Here is a 17,500-nt window from a genome sequence, read left to right as displayed (position 1 = left end):
AATAGTCTCAAAGTACTTACACGGTAACTAAATAGTTCTCAGATTCCCCGGCTCAAAGACAGGTATAACATAATTAATAGTCATTGAATCGATCGCTTTCATAAACACTTTTATAGGCTGTCTCCTTTCTGGTAAGGTGCACCTAATTTAAGCCACAGGATTTTTTCTGTAGATAGCCTGTGGGTCAAGCATATTCGACAATGGAGTGGAAGGGAAAACTGATTCGACGCGCTGGAATTCGAACGCGTAAAAAAGTTAAGAAAGCAAAGCAAGCTACAAGGGCCCCGGGTCTGTTACGCACCTTCAGTAAACGAGGGCATTCCTTCCTTCCTAACTCGCTCGCTCGCTTGCTCACTCACTCACTCACTCACTCACCCACCCACCCACCCACCCACCCACTCACACACACACTCACTCACTCACTCACCCGGTGGAGGCGTTAAGAGAACCTTCTCGCGCCGTATTGGAGGGCCTCGCTAATCCACAGGCTTGTCGGTAAACTAATACGTGTTTTATTTTGTTTTCTAGTACCCCAGGCTATATCTGTTCACCTGCACTGAGCCCAGGTTATTTCACGGTTATGTCATTAATTCCGGCGGTAAGACATCGATAAATGTGTTCTGTCAGGAACTCATCAAGCGGAGCCTCTATCTCCTATACTTGACCTTGGAGTCAACCTTTTCCCGAGTATATTTATTTACAGAATGCCTCCTTTGGATATTCAGCACGCCCACTTTTGTAAAAGCCAATCTCACTCGGGAGATCCAGCACACCCACAGGAGCCCATGACTAGGAGCGAACAACGGCCCTATGTTCCTGTCACGGCGTTTTCACAGACCGATTTATTTTATATTGAATTTTCCGCGAATGAGACTCCTCAGGGAGCCCGATGATAAATCACAAGAAACTAAAGTCACCCAGCCGGAACTGACTTTCTTTTTTGGCGGAAAAGGTAGTCTAAAAATAGATCGGTCTGTAAAAATGCCGTGACATAGGCCCAGTATGGGCGTTGCTCGGCCCTGTTCATGGGCTCTTGACGCCCACTTTTGTAACAACCAATCAAAACAAAGCTATCTCATAACCTGTTCTTAAAAAGGAAATTGTTGACTCAAGGAATTAGTGGCGAGAGAGGATCCATTAATGAGCTCCTGGTTCTGTGTATGTGTACATGATGCAACCTCGTCCCCAGGGTGCTTTTCCCTGGCTTTGGGTGGGAAAGAGCCAGGGAAAAGCGCCCTGGGGACGAGGTTGGTGTACATGAAGTGAGCGTTAGCCAAGGCAACGCCAAAGAAACCTACTCTAAAGCAATTATGGTTATTTTTCATCTCGTTTGTGATGTGCAATACGTTACGTCTGGATTGGTGGGACCTTAGTTCAAGTAAATATGAGAAAAAATATTACTGTTTTATGTTTAAGATTTTACATGAAAAAAAGTCTCCATTCTGATTGGCTGAGAGAAATGCAGTTTTCAGATAGCACAGGGCAGAAAAGTGGTACTTCAGTGTAAAAAGACGTAACAAACCAGACATATTCTAATTGGAGCGCGCGTCGCGTAGTAGGTATTAGGGAACTTAAGCAACGACGACGGCGACGGCAACGAGAACGTCATCTCAAAATATAAATTCGCGTTATTGTAATCGTTTCGTTACTGTTTCACCTTTTTTAATATGACGGGGGTGTGGTAGTTCCTCAAAAATGACGCTCGTAGGAACGGCGCTCAATTAAGGGCAGAAAATGAAAATTTATCCTCAAGTAATGACGTTGTCCATAAAACCTCAAATTTGGCTATTTCACGTTGTAGTTTTGCTGACGACGGCAAAGAAATGGACAAAAATGAAAAACGCACGTGCAGGGCGTGCAAAGCTATTGTTTTTGCCTACTAAATATGCAAATTTGTGACGTTATCGTTGCCGTCGCCGTTGTCGTTGCTTAAGCTCCCTATTAGGGAGCTTGAGCAACGACAACGGCGACGGCAACGAGAACGTCATCTCGAAATATAAATTCGCGTTATGTTAATCGCTTTGTCACTATTTCAACTTTATTAATATGACGGGGGTGTGATAGTTCTTCAAAAATGACCCTGGTAGGAACGGCGCTCAATTTAGGGCAGAAAATGAAAATTTATCCTCAAGTAATGACGTTGTCCATAAAACCTCAAATTTGGCTATTTCACGCTGTAGTTTTGCTGACGACGGCAAAGAAATAGACAAAAGTGAAAAACACACGTGCAGGGCGTGCAAAGCTATTGTCTTTGTCTACTAAATATGCAAATTTGTGACGTTCTCGTTGCCGTCGCCGTTGTCGTTGCTTAAGCTCCCTATTGCTCGCGGACTGCATTCCAACTCGCCGGGTTCGAATCCCGGCTCGTGCGTTCCAAAGTTCACTCAGCTTTCCATCCATTCGTAGTGGGTAAAATGAGTACCAGTATTACTGGGGAGAAGTTGTGGATGCAACGGGTTAGGAGTGGGGCCCACCCGTGCAGTGAATTACGGTAGATGCCGTAAGTTACTGCAGAAGCTAAGAAAAAAGGAGCCTTCTGGTTGCCTCCAACTACGGTCTGCCTCTTCTCTTCTCTTTTCTCTAATTGGTCAGTGATCAAAGAAAACCGCAGATAGCCAATCAAGTGGTATCCCTGGATGGTACAGTTTTCTTTATTCTAGTCACCAGTCTGCTTGACGGTGTACTGAGCTTGTGAGGAGAAAATTTATGTCAATCACTCGTGGGAGCAAACTCGTGCGAGGGCACGCGGAGCTCCGAGATCCGGATTGGTAGTTTAAACGGGATTCGAGATAAAAGTCTTCTAATGCGTAAATGCAACCTTTTGATCATCTTTTCCCTACAGGTTCTTATTATCATTTTGCTCTCATTACTAAGTCAACGGAAGAGAAACGTACAGCTCTTTGGCCGAACTATCTCTCGACCAGGATTGGTCATGTACGTAGACATATTTTCATATCTGCATGGAAAGTCGTTGACGGCGGATTTGTGCCGTTATGCAATTTCTCATTAACTTGGGAGCATTTGTAAAAAGCTTTCCAAAGGAGATCCTTCATTTTCACATGACTTTATAGTATCCTTGTAAGTAGAGAGATTTAGCATCGGGTTCACTAGACTATGAGCAGTCCTTCTTTCGCGGCTTAGCTTGTAGAGCTCGAGAAGAAGATAGATACGACAGAGAAATGGCCGCGACAAATCTGGATTCGCTCGCTCTTCCTCGAATCTTGATTTCGTGCAGCCATTTCTTCTCCTCGCTCTCGAATAACTAAGCCCGGTGAAAGAGTAACTGCTTTTAGTCTTCGCGTTCGCGTCAAACGGGAAACGGCAAACTCTTACTTGCCTCAAAAGCCTGAGAATCTTCTCATTAACGTTTGCTGCTCCAGCTTTGAGAGGTTGCTCGGTAACTGGAGCTAACAGGCAAGAAATGAGATGATGTCAAAAAGTTATTATATCTGTCAGATAGTACGTGAGCTGTGATTGGCTTAATTAGCGGGCCGTATTTTACATTACAGCCCGCTAATTTGAAATTTTGATAAAACATTCTCGAGCGAGATTTTTAACTGTTGTTTATCTTAAATAAACTTGTAAAACCGTTTGAATCTTGCAAGCAACTATTTCAAGACGGAAAGCCCAGAAAATTTATTCATTTTTCGGATTTTGACGCTGCAATCTTTGTAGCAGTTGAACCTTTCGGTTGACTTCAATTAGTCTCCTTTCCCGCGCTCTTGATTACCTCAAAGAAATAAATATCTTACTAAACTAGTTTTGTCGTTCCGTACTGAAAGTTACAGCTCTCGTTTTTCGCGTGGCGTCGCAGGCCGTAACTTACAGTACGGACCTCGAACTCGGTTTGTAAGAGGTGTGTATCCTCATTTTTTGCATAACTCAAATTTCAGTACGACGTTTGCTGTTTTCCGTAAACGCTTTGCTAAATCCCTGTAGTGCGTCTGGGAAAAGGAAAGGAAAGGAAAGGAACGTTATTTAAGTGTCTAGTCGTCCTAGTGCTGGAGCACTAATTGTGGACACTGTAAACTGAAATTAACAATTAACACAAATCAAGTCAAATGTTGGTTTTTGAGGAGAGGGGAAACCGGAGTACCCGGAGAAAACCTCTCGGTGCAGAGTAGAGAACCAACAAACTCAACCCACATATGACGTCGAGTCTGGAAATCGAACCCGGGCCGCATTGGTGAGAGGCGAGGGCTCTCACCACTGCGCCACCCCTGAACCAAAGTTTGGCTGATTGTAATGTCGTAACCGCAACGGCATCTTCACTCTCCAGGGGTGGCCGTACCGAAAATGAAAATGGTGATAATGATGAGGACGATTTTCTTCTTACTAAACCTTTTTCTGAACTATGATTCTTGTTTTACAGACCTGTCAATTTGGTGGACAGCTACGAGAACAGATTTGCCTTTGCGTGCGCGTTTGGTGCCACTACAACCAAGTGGTTACACATTTTATTAGGCCAAGGATATTATGATATCTTTCCTCCAGAATTTAACGCGTGGCTTGAAAGCCCAGAGGTCCCTAGTTACAGCGGAAGTAAGTGAACTGCCTTAGAGTGCACGTGCACTATTTAGCTCGTAAAGTAGACGTTATTTTTGTAAACGATTCTAATGGAGCAGGTGTAGCTCAGTTGGTTAGTGCGCGGCTTTCGGAGCGAGAGGGTCCTGGTTCGATCCTCGGTGACTTCAACGTCTGTTTCGACTTTCCTTTGATCCTTGTAGCTATACTTTAAATACTCGAAAAACGGAGCACTGACAGAGGGAGGGGAGTAAAGGCGCACCGTTGGCTTCCACATATACCAGTTTCGTAACTGAGGAACTACCGACATTAAATAAAGTGACTTTACTTAACCTTTACTTTTTAATGGAGTGTCTGAAATTAAGGGTTGTTCCAATCAGAAACACCAACTCTTACCCAAGGCAATTTCGTATGGACACAAACGAGGCCATCGCCACGGAGCATCCGCGTCACTTCTCATGTTACGAAATTTAAAAAAACTACAACGGCTACGGAATTGAAAACGTCACTCCAAAATAAAGCTTTTTGATGTCTTAAGAATTTTGCGATTTTTCCATCTTGTTCGCGTTGAACACTATTTGCAACATTTCCTACATATTGTTGTTGTTTTGTGGAGTACGGCAAAGAAATGCACGGAAATTCGTGCTGCACGTGCAGCACGAGTACTTTTTCCTTTTTTAACCAATAATATTGTTCCTTTGTGGCGTTGTTTTTTGGCGTTGCTCATTGAACTTCCTAAAGTGAACGAGCCGGGAACGTAGGCCACGTGACTTTTCTTGCCGTCTCTCGTTTCTTGATACGACTTGAATATTATATATTGTAATGATTGAGACGTGCTAAGATTAAAAAATGATAATTTGAGTAAGTGCATGTTTGTAACACGAATTGCCTTCCGCCCTTTTTTTTTAGCCGCTTGGAGAATACTCGCCATGTTTACTATGGGGTTCGCATATTATCCCCTCTTTGCGTGTATGGCCACTGACTACAAGGTCACTGGTTATGTGATTGGCATGGCTTACTCTGCATTATGGTAAGACATTTGTTTAGTTTATTTGGCTTAAGAGGCTTAAGAGTCTTTTTCGCTTACAGTATATGTGACCACTCTCATGTTGAGCTTAGCACTTGCACTTCACTTTGATATGTGATTGGTTGGATTCTTGCACAACACTTTCAACTTTCCCATTTTCACCAGAAAGAAATACTACAAGTAGAATGTGAAAACACACAGAGATTTAATCAAGTTGAGAATGAGATAATGCACCTGGTTACCGCTAACGATGCTTCGAGCAACGCGGGCCTGATTGGTTCACTCAATTTCGGTTATCAGCTCATGTACGGTGTGACCAGAAGCACGTGACCTTGAAGCGTGTAACTTGCAACTCTTTTCCTTGGAACATAACAGGCGATTTTTGGATACCGATTTTATGCACAACTATGGACCAATATAAGATCGAAGCTGCACGCGCGGGAAAATGTGCAAGCTACGTTACATCCAAATAAGGAAATTTTTAAACTAAAAAAACCCTATCTCTGAACCAGAGTTGAACGCTTCAAGATCATGAGCCTCTGGTACGCCCTAATATGGAAGCTGATTACGTCAAGGGCTGCCAAGCTGGAAACTGATTGGCTTTAACTTCCAAGTGTCCCAGCGTTCAGAATCAAATGAGAATTTATAAAACAATTTATTCCATTTGCGGTTGTTGGATATAAGGCTGCATTGTTATAGCCATTTCATATCCAACGCGCGCTCATGGAATAATGTGCTTTTTGCAGTTGGCGATCACAGGGTACAAAAACCGCCCTACTGGTGAGCAAATTTCGCACTGGTACATCTAAAACAAAGCAAATTTATTTAAATTTTATTTGTTTTTAGATGTCCCAGTGCGCATTTTGCTTACCAGTATGACGGTTTTTTGCACCATGTGATCACCATTGTCAACTAAACCCAAACCGTTTTAAAATCGATAAGGGGGTTTCGTTTCTAAAGAAGCTGTGATACTGCGTTGGTGGAAAATTGAAACGCAGAAATGGGTTTATCCACTGAGTTGATATGAATTGACCACCATAGAGAAATTTGAAAGCTGGTGTTTCCAGCGTTAGCCCTTCGTCAGAGAGAATTGGTTTTCGAATTACGGCGGTCAATTTACCATATCAACTCAGGTGATAAACTCATTTCAAGCGTTAGCTCCTCGTCAGAGCGAATGGGTCATTTCGATCATGAGCCAGGTCGTTCCGACGAAGGACCAACGCTCAAAACGTCAGCTTTCAAAATTATTTCTATGATGGTCAATTCACCATATCAACTCAGTTGATAAACCCATTTCAAGCATTAGCTCTTCGTCAGAGCGAATGGGTCATTTCGATCATGAGTCAGTTCGCTCCGACGAAGGGCTAACGCTCGAAACGTCAGCTTTCAAATTTCTATGCGGTGGTCAATTTACCATATCAACTCAGCTGCTAAACCCGTTTCTGCGTTTTATAATCGGTGCGATAATTTCGATCAGTAATAAGCTCAAAAATGCCGTCCCTCGTCGGTTTTTTAGATCCATAGGCCTCGTGCATGATGACCAACAAGCCTTGTTTTCACAAGATTATTCACTTCACCTGGACATGCAATACAGCTCGCACTTAGGTTTTCTTTACAGGTTTGCCCCTTTGGGATTCAGCTCAAGTTAAGATTTTCGAATTCGAGGCTTGGTGGTGAAATCAGCTAGTCTGACGTCATCACGCATAAGGGCTATTCAGTGGTTTTTTTTCGAAACGGTGCGCTTGACACTCACAGCTTTGATCGGTCTACATGTAGGTCTGTCGTATCGTCCAATTTTTGCATTTTTTACATTTTTACAGGCTTGTTTTCACATTTGCGAAATTCTACCAATGCCCGTCTTTGAAATCAGAGGTAAGGAAATGTATTTAAAGACAGCATTCTAAGCAGCTATGTATTCTTTGTTATCATCAGACGTCACTTACGACGTGTACATGTTGCTGTCCGTAAACAAAGAAACGGCGGCCTTATAGCGATATTTCTTGTTTACAAACATCAAGGTCACATTTCTTTTGATAATTTGCCAACCACGGAAAAAAAGAAGTCATTGTTTCAACAGCCAATTAGGTTATGGTTGGCATATTAATAACCTTGGATGACGTCACCAGAAACGTCGCTATTCTTGGGTTTCACTCACGTGATCAACAGCCATGTTTTTCAACGAAAACAAAAGAATACGTTAGCATAATAATAGCTTTCAATTCCCGGAGGATTGGATCGGGACACCAACATGGCCGCCATTTCATTGTTTGGGGACACCAACATGGCGGCCGTGACGTCATGTGAAATCCAAGAATAGACTTTGCTGACGGTTAGCTTTTCTCATTTGCATTACAATGTAGTCTAGCATGTTCGTGAGGCAATTTCGGGCTATTTTGTAGTTTTAACCCGAAATTGCCTCGCATCCACGTTAGATTACATTGTAATGCAAATGAGAAAAACTAACCGTGAAAAGGGCTATTTTAATTTGTCTTTATGTATGTTAATTTATTCATATTTTTTCCTTGAATATTTCTCCATTCATCGATTGTGATCGTGTCTGGAAACGAATTTTTGTTTTTTCATCTTTCATTCCGCGTAATATTCGACTGCATTATACGACTTTGATTTTGTTCCCGTGGAGTCAAAGACAAATTTCGAAAAGGCCTAAATGACTAAAGAGCTTGCACGAAGAACCTGTCCAGGTAACTCTTGCCTTTGTTTTTCTCAAAACCTTTAACTGTTATTTTTTTTTCCAGGTTTTTCGTGGTGACAACCTGCTCATGGAGTTGCCTGTGTTCCTTTGTCTGAGTTTTTTGTTCGTGAAGTATCTCAGGTTGTTGATGATGGCTTTATACACCAGATACCGGCCGAGCGCTTCCCCAAAGGTTGGTTGACTCAATTTCACTCCATGCAGTAAAAACCTGTCGTACCATTTGTTGATATGTTTATTTACCCTCGGATTTTTAGAGTAGCTTGGTGTATCTAGTATCTCCAAACATTTACCCTCCCAACCATGATACACCACAGACCACAGACCACAGACGACAACACCGGGAACGACATGCCCTACTCTTCGTGAATAGTGTGAGGGTTCTTTTACGTCACACAGGATTATGAATATTGAAGAGTTGTGAGACGGGGCCTACGGTTTACCGTCCTTATTCGAGAAGACTAGAGAGTCTAACCATTTGCAGATGTCATTACAAAGGCAGCAGTTATCTGTAAAGACCCCGAGTGTTGGTCCAGCCAGAGTTGAACTTGCGACCTCCCGCATGGCAGCCCTGTGCCCAACCAACTGAGCCCCCAATGCGCGGTTGCCATTTGTAGATATTATGGTAAATTAAAATTATCAGTTGGGAATGATACGTAATTGACGAGAGATAGACTTTTACACGGGGTTTAACAACACGCGAAAGGTTTTGTTGTAGGCGTACTTGACAACCGCAGGATAACAAGAGCGGAGTTTTGAAAGAGTACCGTAAATGATCAATTTTACACAATCGATACACATGCTTACGTCCTTTTTCAGCCTGGGCTGAAAAAAATGATAGCCGTTACATGGATTTTTCAGCCCTTTTGATCGGGCTGAAAATTTCAGCTCGGTTTCCTCAAATAGGGCTGGAATTTTCAGTCTGGGAGGAATTAGCTGAAGCATTGTTCAAGTAATCGCTATCATTTTAATGAGGCCTTTATTCAGAAAGCCGGGCTGAAATTCGCCTTGCAATCGGCCACTGAATGCAAAATTAATTGTAAAGCTCGGGGTGGCTCGAAGCCTTTCGGGCCCGAAAAGTTATCGGGACTTTCGAGAAACGCCGCCAGGGGCCCCAGGTGATCAATGGTAATTATCCACCAACGCCACCGCGCGTGCGCATAAGTTACGTGCCAGTAAGGGAGATTCATGTAACGTTGTGTTTAGCACGAGACAAACGGGAACAATAATTTGGTCTAGGGGGAAGGGAAATCACGATCGGACCGGCCAAAGTTGACCACCTCCAAATGTAGTTCCAAACGTTCCGGTTGTACCGAACCGAAATGTACAGATTCTCTGACTTTTAACCGAAATTTCCGGAAATTTCAGTTGATTGGAAAGCATCTTTTACTGAAGGTCCCCACGGCTGGCATATCGGCAGCCATGCAGGAAACCCGGGACATCCCGTCCGTGGTCTATGGATCAGCACCAAATATTGGCCATTTACCGGCATTGCGTGTTAGTACACTTAGTTTTCCTCAATAGCAATGTTTACCTCTGTACTAAGTTGTAGTCCCTGGTCTTGCTAAATCACTCACTTGCCCTTTTTGTTTACAGGATGAAGAAAATGAATGGATGACATTTTATAAATACAGATACGTGGTGAAACTTTTAGATCCCATACAAAATGAGTATGTAGAGATATTCTTTCTTTCTTTTTTACCTTAGGAGCGAAGGGGTATTCGTCTTCCACACCAGTTGATAGGATAAGTCACGCCGATGAATAAATGGTCCAAAATATCTCCTTGGATAACCACCAAGACCTGCAGTTATCACGGCCAAAACATTTGCCGTTTCTGATGTTATTTAAACTTCAGAAATTTGATCAAAACTTGATTTTTGCGTAGTCTTCGATCGTTATCGAAAGGGAACCTTCACTTTTACTGCATTAAACTACGGAAATAATGATTGCAACAATTTCTTTTTCGAACTGAAAAAAATATGGTGTTTGTATTAGGAAAAGTGGATTTTAGAATCGCTAATTTTCACATTTCCTAGGCACAGCTATCTTGAATGATTGTGACGTGTTAGGGTTCCCCAATGGTTCTGACACGCAAATAGCGTTTGTGTATACATAATAACGCCATTTCCGAGTTCATGTCTGCCTCCTTCTCAAATCGAGTCTAAGTGAGAAGTTTTTGTGATGACAAGTAGTTCTACTTCAAATATGTATGAAAACCAATTTTTATTACAAAAAAATCTCACTTAGACTCGCTTTGAAGAAGAGGTAGACATGAACTTGGAAATGGCCTATAGGGCCAACCCTAACGCGTCACAATTATTCAAGATGGCGGCGTCGGGAAAGTTTTTTGTGGGGTGGAGGTTTGCGTTAAAACTTTTGTTTAATTTCCAGTTGAATTTCACCGTCCACAATCAGTGACCTGAGCATCGAACAAATCGACGAACCCTTTAAAACTCTGACCAGGGTGGGAAATGAAGCCACGACCTTCGGGTTAGATCATCGCTGCTCTACCGACTGAGCCACAAGAGAGTTTTTCTCTGTCCTTGTGTGGGCCCATTTCCATTAGTAGAGCTAACGCTCACATGGTACATTTGGGGTAGAAAACTAGCACTTCACATTACACTCTAATCAGTTAAGTCGAGTTATTTTTAGATTGATTTTGCTGGGAAACTCGACCTTATCATCTAATCACAAGTCTTGCACGAGAAATTATTACCGATGGGATTAAGAATGATCACTGGTGCAAGCCAAATCTTATTTAAGAAGGTGTCTAAAAGTAGTACGATCTGTGAAAAATGCCCTTACGTCCCGGGCAAACGACTTCAACATCCTTTCGATTTTGTTGAACGATGTTGACTGCTGGGGTTGGCAAACGGTTTCAACACAAGCATGAGGAACATTTGATTCAACAAAGCTTCACGAGAGGCCCGGTATTCAGTCCCAGGCTACAGCCGTGGTTGTTACTATGGATACGTCATTGGGAGACCGGTTAGTGCGCACGCGCGTACCAAGGAATGTTGAAAGAGAGGGTCAACCGGCTTCAACTTCATTTAACATTCGCGAAAACAAAAGAAATGTTGAATGGTTGTTGAACCAAAGTGTAAACGCGTTTAAACTTATAATATTCAACCTCGATTCAAATTCGATACACGGTTGAAGGGAAGGGGGGGGGGGGGGGGGGGGGGGGGTGGGGGACTGTTCAATATCCTGTTCACCAAAATCCGCCGTATGAAAGCGGTCTTCGTATCTTATTAAGGCATTTGAATTTATTTTTTAGGCAAATAGAAGAAGCGTCCTTTAGAGGAAGACTTGAAGGAAAAGTTTACAAATGGAAACCAGGTTTTTAAACCTTTAATAACTTTTTTAGATCTCAGGATGACTTTGTGAACGTTACTTAGGACCGATTATGATGCCGCTGATGATGATAACGTTGATCGAGACAGTAACAAATATGATCAGATGGTGACGTCAAAGATAAAGACAATGATGATGACTACGTCGACGACGACGACGATGATATGATGATGACGACGACAACTACGACGTTGACGGCGACGACGAAGGTGACGATAATGATGACGACGACCATGATGATGATGACGAAGACGATGTCGACGACGACGACGAAGGTGACGATGATGATGACGACGACGACGATGATGATGATGACAACGACGACGAAGACGACGGCGAAGGTGACGATGACGATGACGATGACAATGACGATGATTATTATTTTTATTGTTTTTCTTTCAATTTTTTTTATTTCCACTACATTACATTACTTATACTACTAATGCTACATTAAATTACATTACTAACGGAAATATTTGCCACTTACATGTTAATTCATTTCAAGTGTCACATGTCATGCATACGATACAATACAATGCATGACACCCTTCTTATCATTACATCTGAATTGCTTATCTTGACATCCAACAGAACCCCCAAAACAACATTGTGAATTATTCACTGGAAAGAAAGGAAGCCTACCAAGACAAATTTGTCAAGAGAACTTTTGTCAAGAGAGTTTTTCTCTATACGGGCACTGTTTGAAACCAGTTCTATGACGCTTCTCAGTACTGGATGTTTGCATTTTTTTAAATAGTATAAACATTTTATTGTTATTGTCTCAAGGTTCTCAATCAAATCAATTTTAATTAGAGCACATAAAATCCATAGTTCATCTTTGGAGAGAACATTTTGAACATTCAGAGTATCCATGTGCTTCTGTTAGCAAACGTTTTTACCAAAAGGAATATTCCAGAGGTCAAGATTCTTTTATAAAGTTGCATTTCTTAATGTTAATCACGTCCTGTCCTTTAGACGGAACTCACTGCCGTGACTGGGCATGTGTTAGATGGTACATTGTGACAACAGGATTCTTGATATCATAATTATGGCACCTGTCAGTCAATTAAAATTGATGAAATGGGAATTAAAAAGAAGACGTTTTCTTCGTTTATTTTTCCGTCTTTTCTTGTAGAGTTCAAGTATTCTACTCGGGTCGTTTGTACTTATTTCATCAGCTTTGTTGGAATTTATGTGGTGAGTTCTTAAAATTTCAAGTAGCCTTAAAGTGATTGTGATACCGCATTTTTCAGTACGTTAGCCTGCAGAGGAGGCTTTTAGCCAAACCGGTAAATCCACCCCCTTCCCCCCCCCCCCCCCCCAAAAAAAAAAAAACTCTCTCCCTCTCATAAGCCTCGTCCTCGATTTGCTGTAAACCATAACTCCCGATTAGCGACTTGTAGCAAATCAAATAATTTTATTGACACCATTTTGGAAGGAAAAAAAGAAGAAGAAAAGTTACACGTATAAACATACTATATAAAACGTACTAGATTACAAGATTAAGAGATAATGAATTGTAATACGTTAGGAGGAGGTGGTTTGGTCCAGTGGTTATCGCGTTGGGTTTGCATGCGGTTTCCCCGGGTTCAAATACAGCTCTAACCTCTGGGGCCCGTCTCTCGAAAGTCCCGAAACGTTACGGGTCATTTTTGGGTGTCACAATTCCCTTTGTGTCTCAAGAATAGAAAGCATTTAAATCGTCAAATTTCACAGTCATTTTTCTTTTTGTTACCTTGAAAACATGTTAAAAGATCGGATTTCCAAAACAAGTGGTTGGCAGTTTCACAAATGGCTTCTCGAGCCCGAAAAGTTTTCGGGACATTCGAGACACGGGCCCCTGGTTTGGATTTATTTCCGGTTGTCGCGGATTCAACTCATTGTAAATAGCCGCCAGCTGGTTGCCTCCTTCCATTAGGGATTCTTAATCATGTTTCTGTCAAGTTTGAATTGTTTCTTTCAGATTATTAAAAGTGGGGTGCCTGTGAACTAGCTTGATAGCCAAGTGCCCTTCCACTGTAAACAAAGCATTTGCATTGACAGTTACATAATACGTGTACAGCAACCAAATTAGCTTGTCTTTCGAGTTTTCTGCTGCTTATGAACAATTAAAGGAAAGGACAATGGAAGGAAAAAAACCGTCCCCGAACCATTAAACTAATAAAAAGAATGAACATGGTTGCAGAAAGTAAAGGGCTTTAAAATAGGGTGTCCAGTCACAAAACGCGCGAACATCGCAAGTAAAATTGGAAGTAAAATTCGGAGTAAGTACATTTAACGCTGAAAACGTGGGAAAATGCGCTTTTTAGGTTCTGTTTCTTTTTGGGTTAAAGTCAGGAGATTTTTCCACACGCATTCTTTTGACACTTAAGTGAAAACCGATTTAATAAAGGATTTGCGGTGTTATCAGAACTCAGTTTGATTTTCACTTTTTTTTTGTAGATTCTCATCAGTTATATTAAACTTGGAGTAACATGGGTACGGTTACGTAAAAATTGGGCGACTTCCCCTTTCTTAGTTGCCTTGAGTGAATTGATTGACATCGATCAATTTCTTCTTATCCAATCAGGTTTGTATAAGCGCAATTATCAGTTGCCTTTCCCAACACAGCACTTAGGTGGCGCAAATATCCAAGGTGTTGATCTAGTGTGTTACTCTAGTCAGGCAATTTGCATGAAGTACTGGACACCTAGGCTATGGAGTTGAACTGGACAAGGCGATCTTTCTCAATCTCTCTCAGTTACAATCATCTTTGATTCCTGATTTGGTTTGAATTTTAAATGAACTTTCTCATGACGTTCGTTCGCAATACAAATAAGAAAAAAAAATCTCCTTGGAAAAATAAACATGGTTATCAGTGGTTTTGGTAATTGTTTCAAAAAAAGGATGCGCAAAATTTAAGCCAAAAAGCAAATTAGGTAAAAGTGTTCCTCTCTTACTTTACGGTCTTGACCCAGCACAGTCACAAATGGACTTATTTTAATAAACATTGTACGCGGACGGTTGGGTTGGACGTTTTTCATCGCTGAGTGAAAGTCTTTCGTAACTTAAGACAGGTTGCATACATAAATATTTCATCGAGAAGTTCTGGTTGGTGTATTATAGGAAAAACATCGCTCAATTCGGAATCATAGTTTCTTGTAACGAATGGATCTCCTCAATTTTTAAGGCTCGTGCAGTTTTGAGAACTTTCCAGAGCATCATTCGACTCATCACAGGCAACGGTGAGGGCTTCCACTAAAGCCTGGCTTTTACTAGCAACGCAAGCACAAGTGCAAGCATAAGTAGCTTATGCCAGTGAAAACGAACGTCGACATAACATCAAAATCAACCACGGCATCCGCCATTTTGTTCAGATGCTCAGACGCGGGGAATCTGGAACGAGTGCTTTAATTGGTCAGACGTAGCAAATTTCCTTGTGTGCTTATGCTGTGTTTCGTTTTCACACAACGCAAGCGGATGAAAACATATGCGCAAGCACAAAGAAAAGGAACAATTTTTTTATCATTATTCATTGTGCTTGCGCTTGTCAATGTGCTTATTGCGTCAACCCCGTTTTCACAGTGAAATAAGCGCTCTTATGCTATCACTTGTACTTGCATCGCTAATGAAAACCAGGCTTTAGACTTGGGTGCTGATCACAAGTAAAGGCTTGCGTTTAATAGTTCTTCTGGTTGGCTGAAAATAAGGCGAGATTTGTAGATCACACAATAGTTTCTCTATCAATTCTCGAGGAAAGGTTTATGAAATCTTTTATTTAGCTGTCGAAAAACGTGCCTTCAAGTTTAAGCACCTTTTGTTTGAACTATCATTTGTTAACATTTGCTTTTAAATTATAGTCGTTTTTAGTTTAAGTGGAAAAAAACCCATCTGCCATTTTTTGTTTTCATGTTGCCGCGTGTGGTTGCTATAGTAACGAATTGGGACTTTATAGAGTAGTCACAACCGAAAAATTTTGTTGGGTTGTAATAACGCTAATCATGAAACGTAACAATGCAAAAGTAAAGAAATGGCGACACAATTGAAGAGAAAAAGTTGTTGATAACATCGCGTTTGTTGAAAGGGGGAATTCAAATCCATGTTGTAATAGTTATTCTTTCTTTCTTGCTTGCCTCTCCCTGTCCAGTGGCCATTTTTGTCGCAGTTGTATTGTCAGCGATTTATGCAGTTGTACTGGTGGCAGGCATGCTTTCATTGTACAGGTAAAAGTCGACATTTTCATCGATTCGTTGTTTGTTTCATTCAAATTTGTTTAGCAGGGACGATGTGTATTTTCAGTGGCATGGGACACGGGGACTTGAAACGACCCGGAGGATGATTTGAGGCATCCCACCGGACAATTTTAAGATGGAAAGGACCCTGAAATCTCGGAAAGGCCTTTTACGGAAAATTTCTCGGAATAAGTGTCTACGAAATGCTTTTATTATGCTTGAAATTGGGTGTGTCAAGTCCCTAAGCCCACACGTCCCAGCGCTGCCTTCCGTGTTTGCATCGTTGAGGCAGCGTGGGGTCCTTTGGTCGCGAGTGCTGGGGAATTCTGGAAGAAAACCAGCTCTCACACAATTTCAAGGGTGCGTGACCTGAGATTTGTAACGTGACAATACTGCGAATGTCTTTTGATTTGAGTGCGCCTGCATTCTTTGCGGACACATTCGCATATCCCATTGGTGGGACCCTGTCTCTCCCTGTCTCGAAAACCTGTCACGATCTATTTCACATTTTGTCTTCTTTAGGAACATTTGCTACTACGTCTTCAGAGAGGTGACAAGCAATTTCTTCCGCTTGCTCTTTTCAGTAAGGCTCCCCCATCTATCACGGTAAGTAACTCTGTTTGATTTGTATTTCGAAACGTACCCCTGCTGTTTCCCGCTAGGCGAATTGTAAGGAAATGTCCATCATTACAATTGTAAATGTAAACTGAATTCGGGGCCTCCATAAACCCGCTGTCCGAGAAAGTCCGTATCGCTAGAAGCGAAGTTAAAGCTTAAACCGAACAAACTTTTAAGTCCATGACTTAGAAGTGTCAATCTATCTCCTTTGGCCTTGTCCCATCAGTTTACCGTTATTTTCTAAATTTGTTATACAGTCCTATCCAAACAGTGATCAATCAGATGGGGCTTGATGACTACAAAGCCCTGATTGGTCCGTAACCAACTGACCACACGAGGGATCGCTCGTGTTAAATGCCAATCCTTATTTTATCAACATGATGTTATCATAAACGATTGAAGTGATTCTCGCACCTATCTAGGCAATTTAAGCAATTGTCTCTTACGTAGAGTTAACTGAATAGAGTGTAATGTGAAGTGCTAGGTTTCTATCCCATATGAACCATGTGAGCGTTAGCCCCTACTGATGGAAATGGGCCGACACACAAGGGCAGAGGAAAAACTCTGACCAGGGTGGGAATTGAACCCACGACCTTCGGGTTTAGTTCTCCGGGATAGAAATCTAGCACTTCACATTACACTTTATTCAGTAAACTCTGTTTAAAATATAAGTGCTACACGGCCAACGTTTATAGAAACGTAACCTTTCGTTGTCTCTTACATAGATACTTGATCATGTGTTTGACTTCATAGCTCAGTTAGTTGAGCATTGCTTCGGCATCGCAGAGGTTATGCCTCAGCAAAGTTTAAATTTATCGCGAAGGTGATCACCTTAATATTCTCACAAATGCAATTTTCATGTGCGATCTGGAAACACGAAACAAACGAACCAACAGATCACCGTAATGTTCAATTCCTCGACGCGTTCACACTGAACCCTTTATATTCTTCTAATTTTAGGTTGCGACATTGAAATATTCAGGATTTCAAGTGGCTTATCTTTGTTTGGGTAAATATCATGTTTTCTACGTTCGCAAATCCCATCATACGTCTTG

At 41.7% G+C, this 17,500-nt stretch overlaps 1 protein-coding gene across 1 annotated transcript in view; it reads left to right on the top strand.

Annotated features, from left to right (window-relative positions):
• LOC138038662 (stimulated by retinoic acid gene 6 protein-like) overlaps positions 1 to 17,500 on the top strand; it is a 36,977-nt gene that overhangs the window by 6,451 nt on the left and 13,026 nt on the right. Inside the window, exons 2-14 of the mRNA XM_068884657.1 lie at positions 529 to 598; positions 2,843 to 2,934; positions 4,373 to 4,542; positions 5,434 to 5,554; positions 7,372 to 7,423; positions 8,308 to 8,436; positions 9,858 to 9,931; positions 11,540 to 11,601; positions 12,752 to 12,813; positions 14,059 to 14,185; positions 15,743 to 15,819; positions 16,350 to 16,433; positions 17,406 to 17,454. Of these exons, the coding sequence (XP_068740758.1) occupies positions 529 to 598; positions 2,843 to 2,934; positions 4,373 to 4,542; positions 5,434 to 5,554; positions 7,372 to 7,423; positions 8,308 to 8,436; positions 9,858 to 9,931; positions 11,540 to 11,601; positions 12,752 to 12,813; positions 14,059 to 14,185; positions 15,743 to 15,819; positions 16,350 to 16,433; positions 17,406 to 17,454 (1,169 nt within the window). The remainder of the gene's footprint in view (positions 1 to 528; positions 599 to 2,842; positions 2,935 to 4,372; positions 4,543 to 5,433; positions 5,555 to 7,371; positions 7,424 to 8,307; positions 8,437 to 9,857; positions 9,932 to 11,539; positions 11,602 to 12,751; positions 12,814 to 14,058; positions 14,186 to 15,742; positions 15,820 to 16,349; positions 16,434 to 17,405; positions 17,455 to 17,500) is intronic.

Source organism: Montipora capricornis, chromosome 2 (assembly GCF_036669925.1).
Source record: "Montipora capricornis isolate CH-2021 chromosome 2, ASM3666992v2, whole genome shotgun sequence".
NCBI lineage: Eukaryota > Metazoa > Cnidaria > Anthozoa > Scleractinia > Acroporidae > Montipora > Montipora capricornis.
This window is presented reverse-complemented; position numbering and strand designations above follow the sequence as displayed.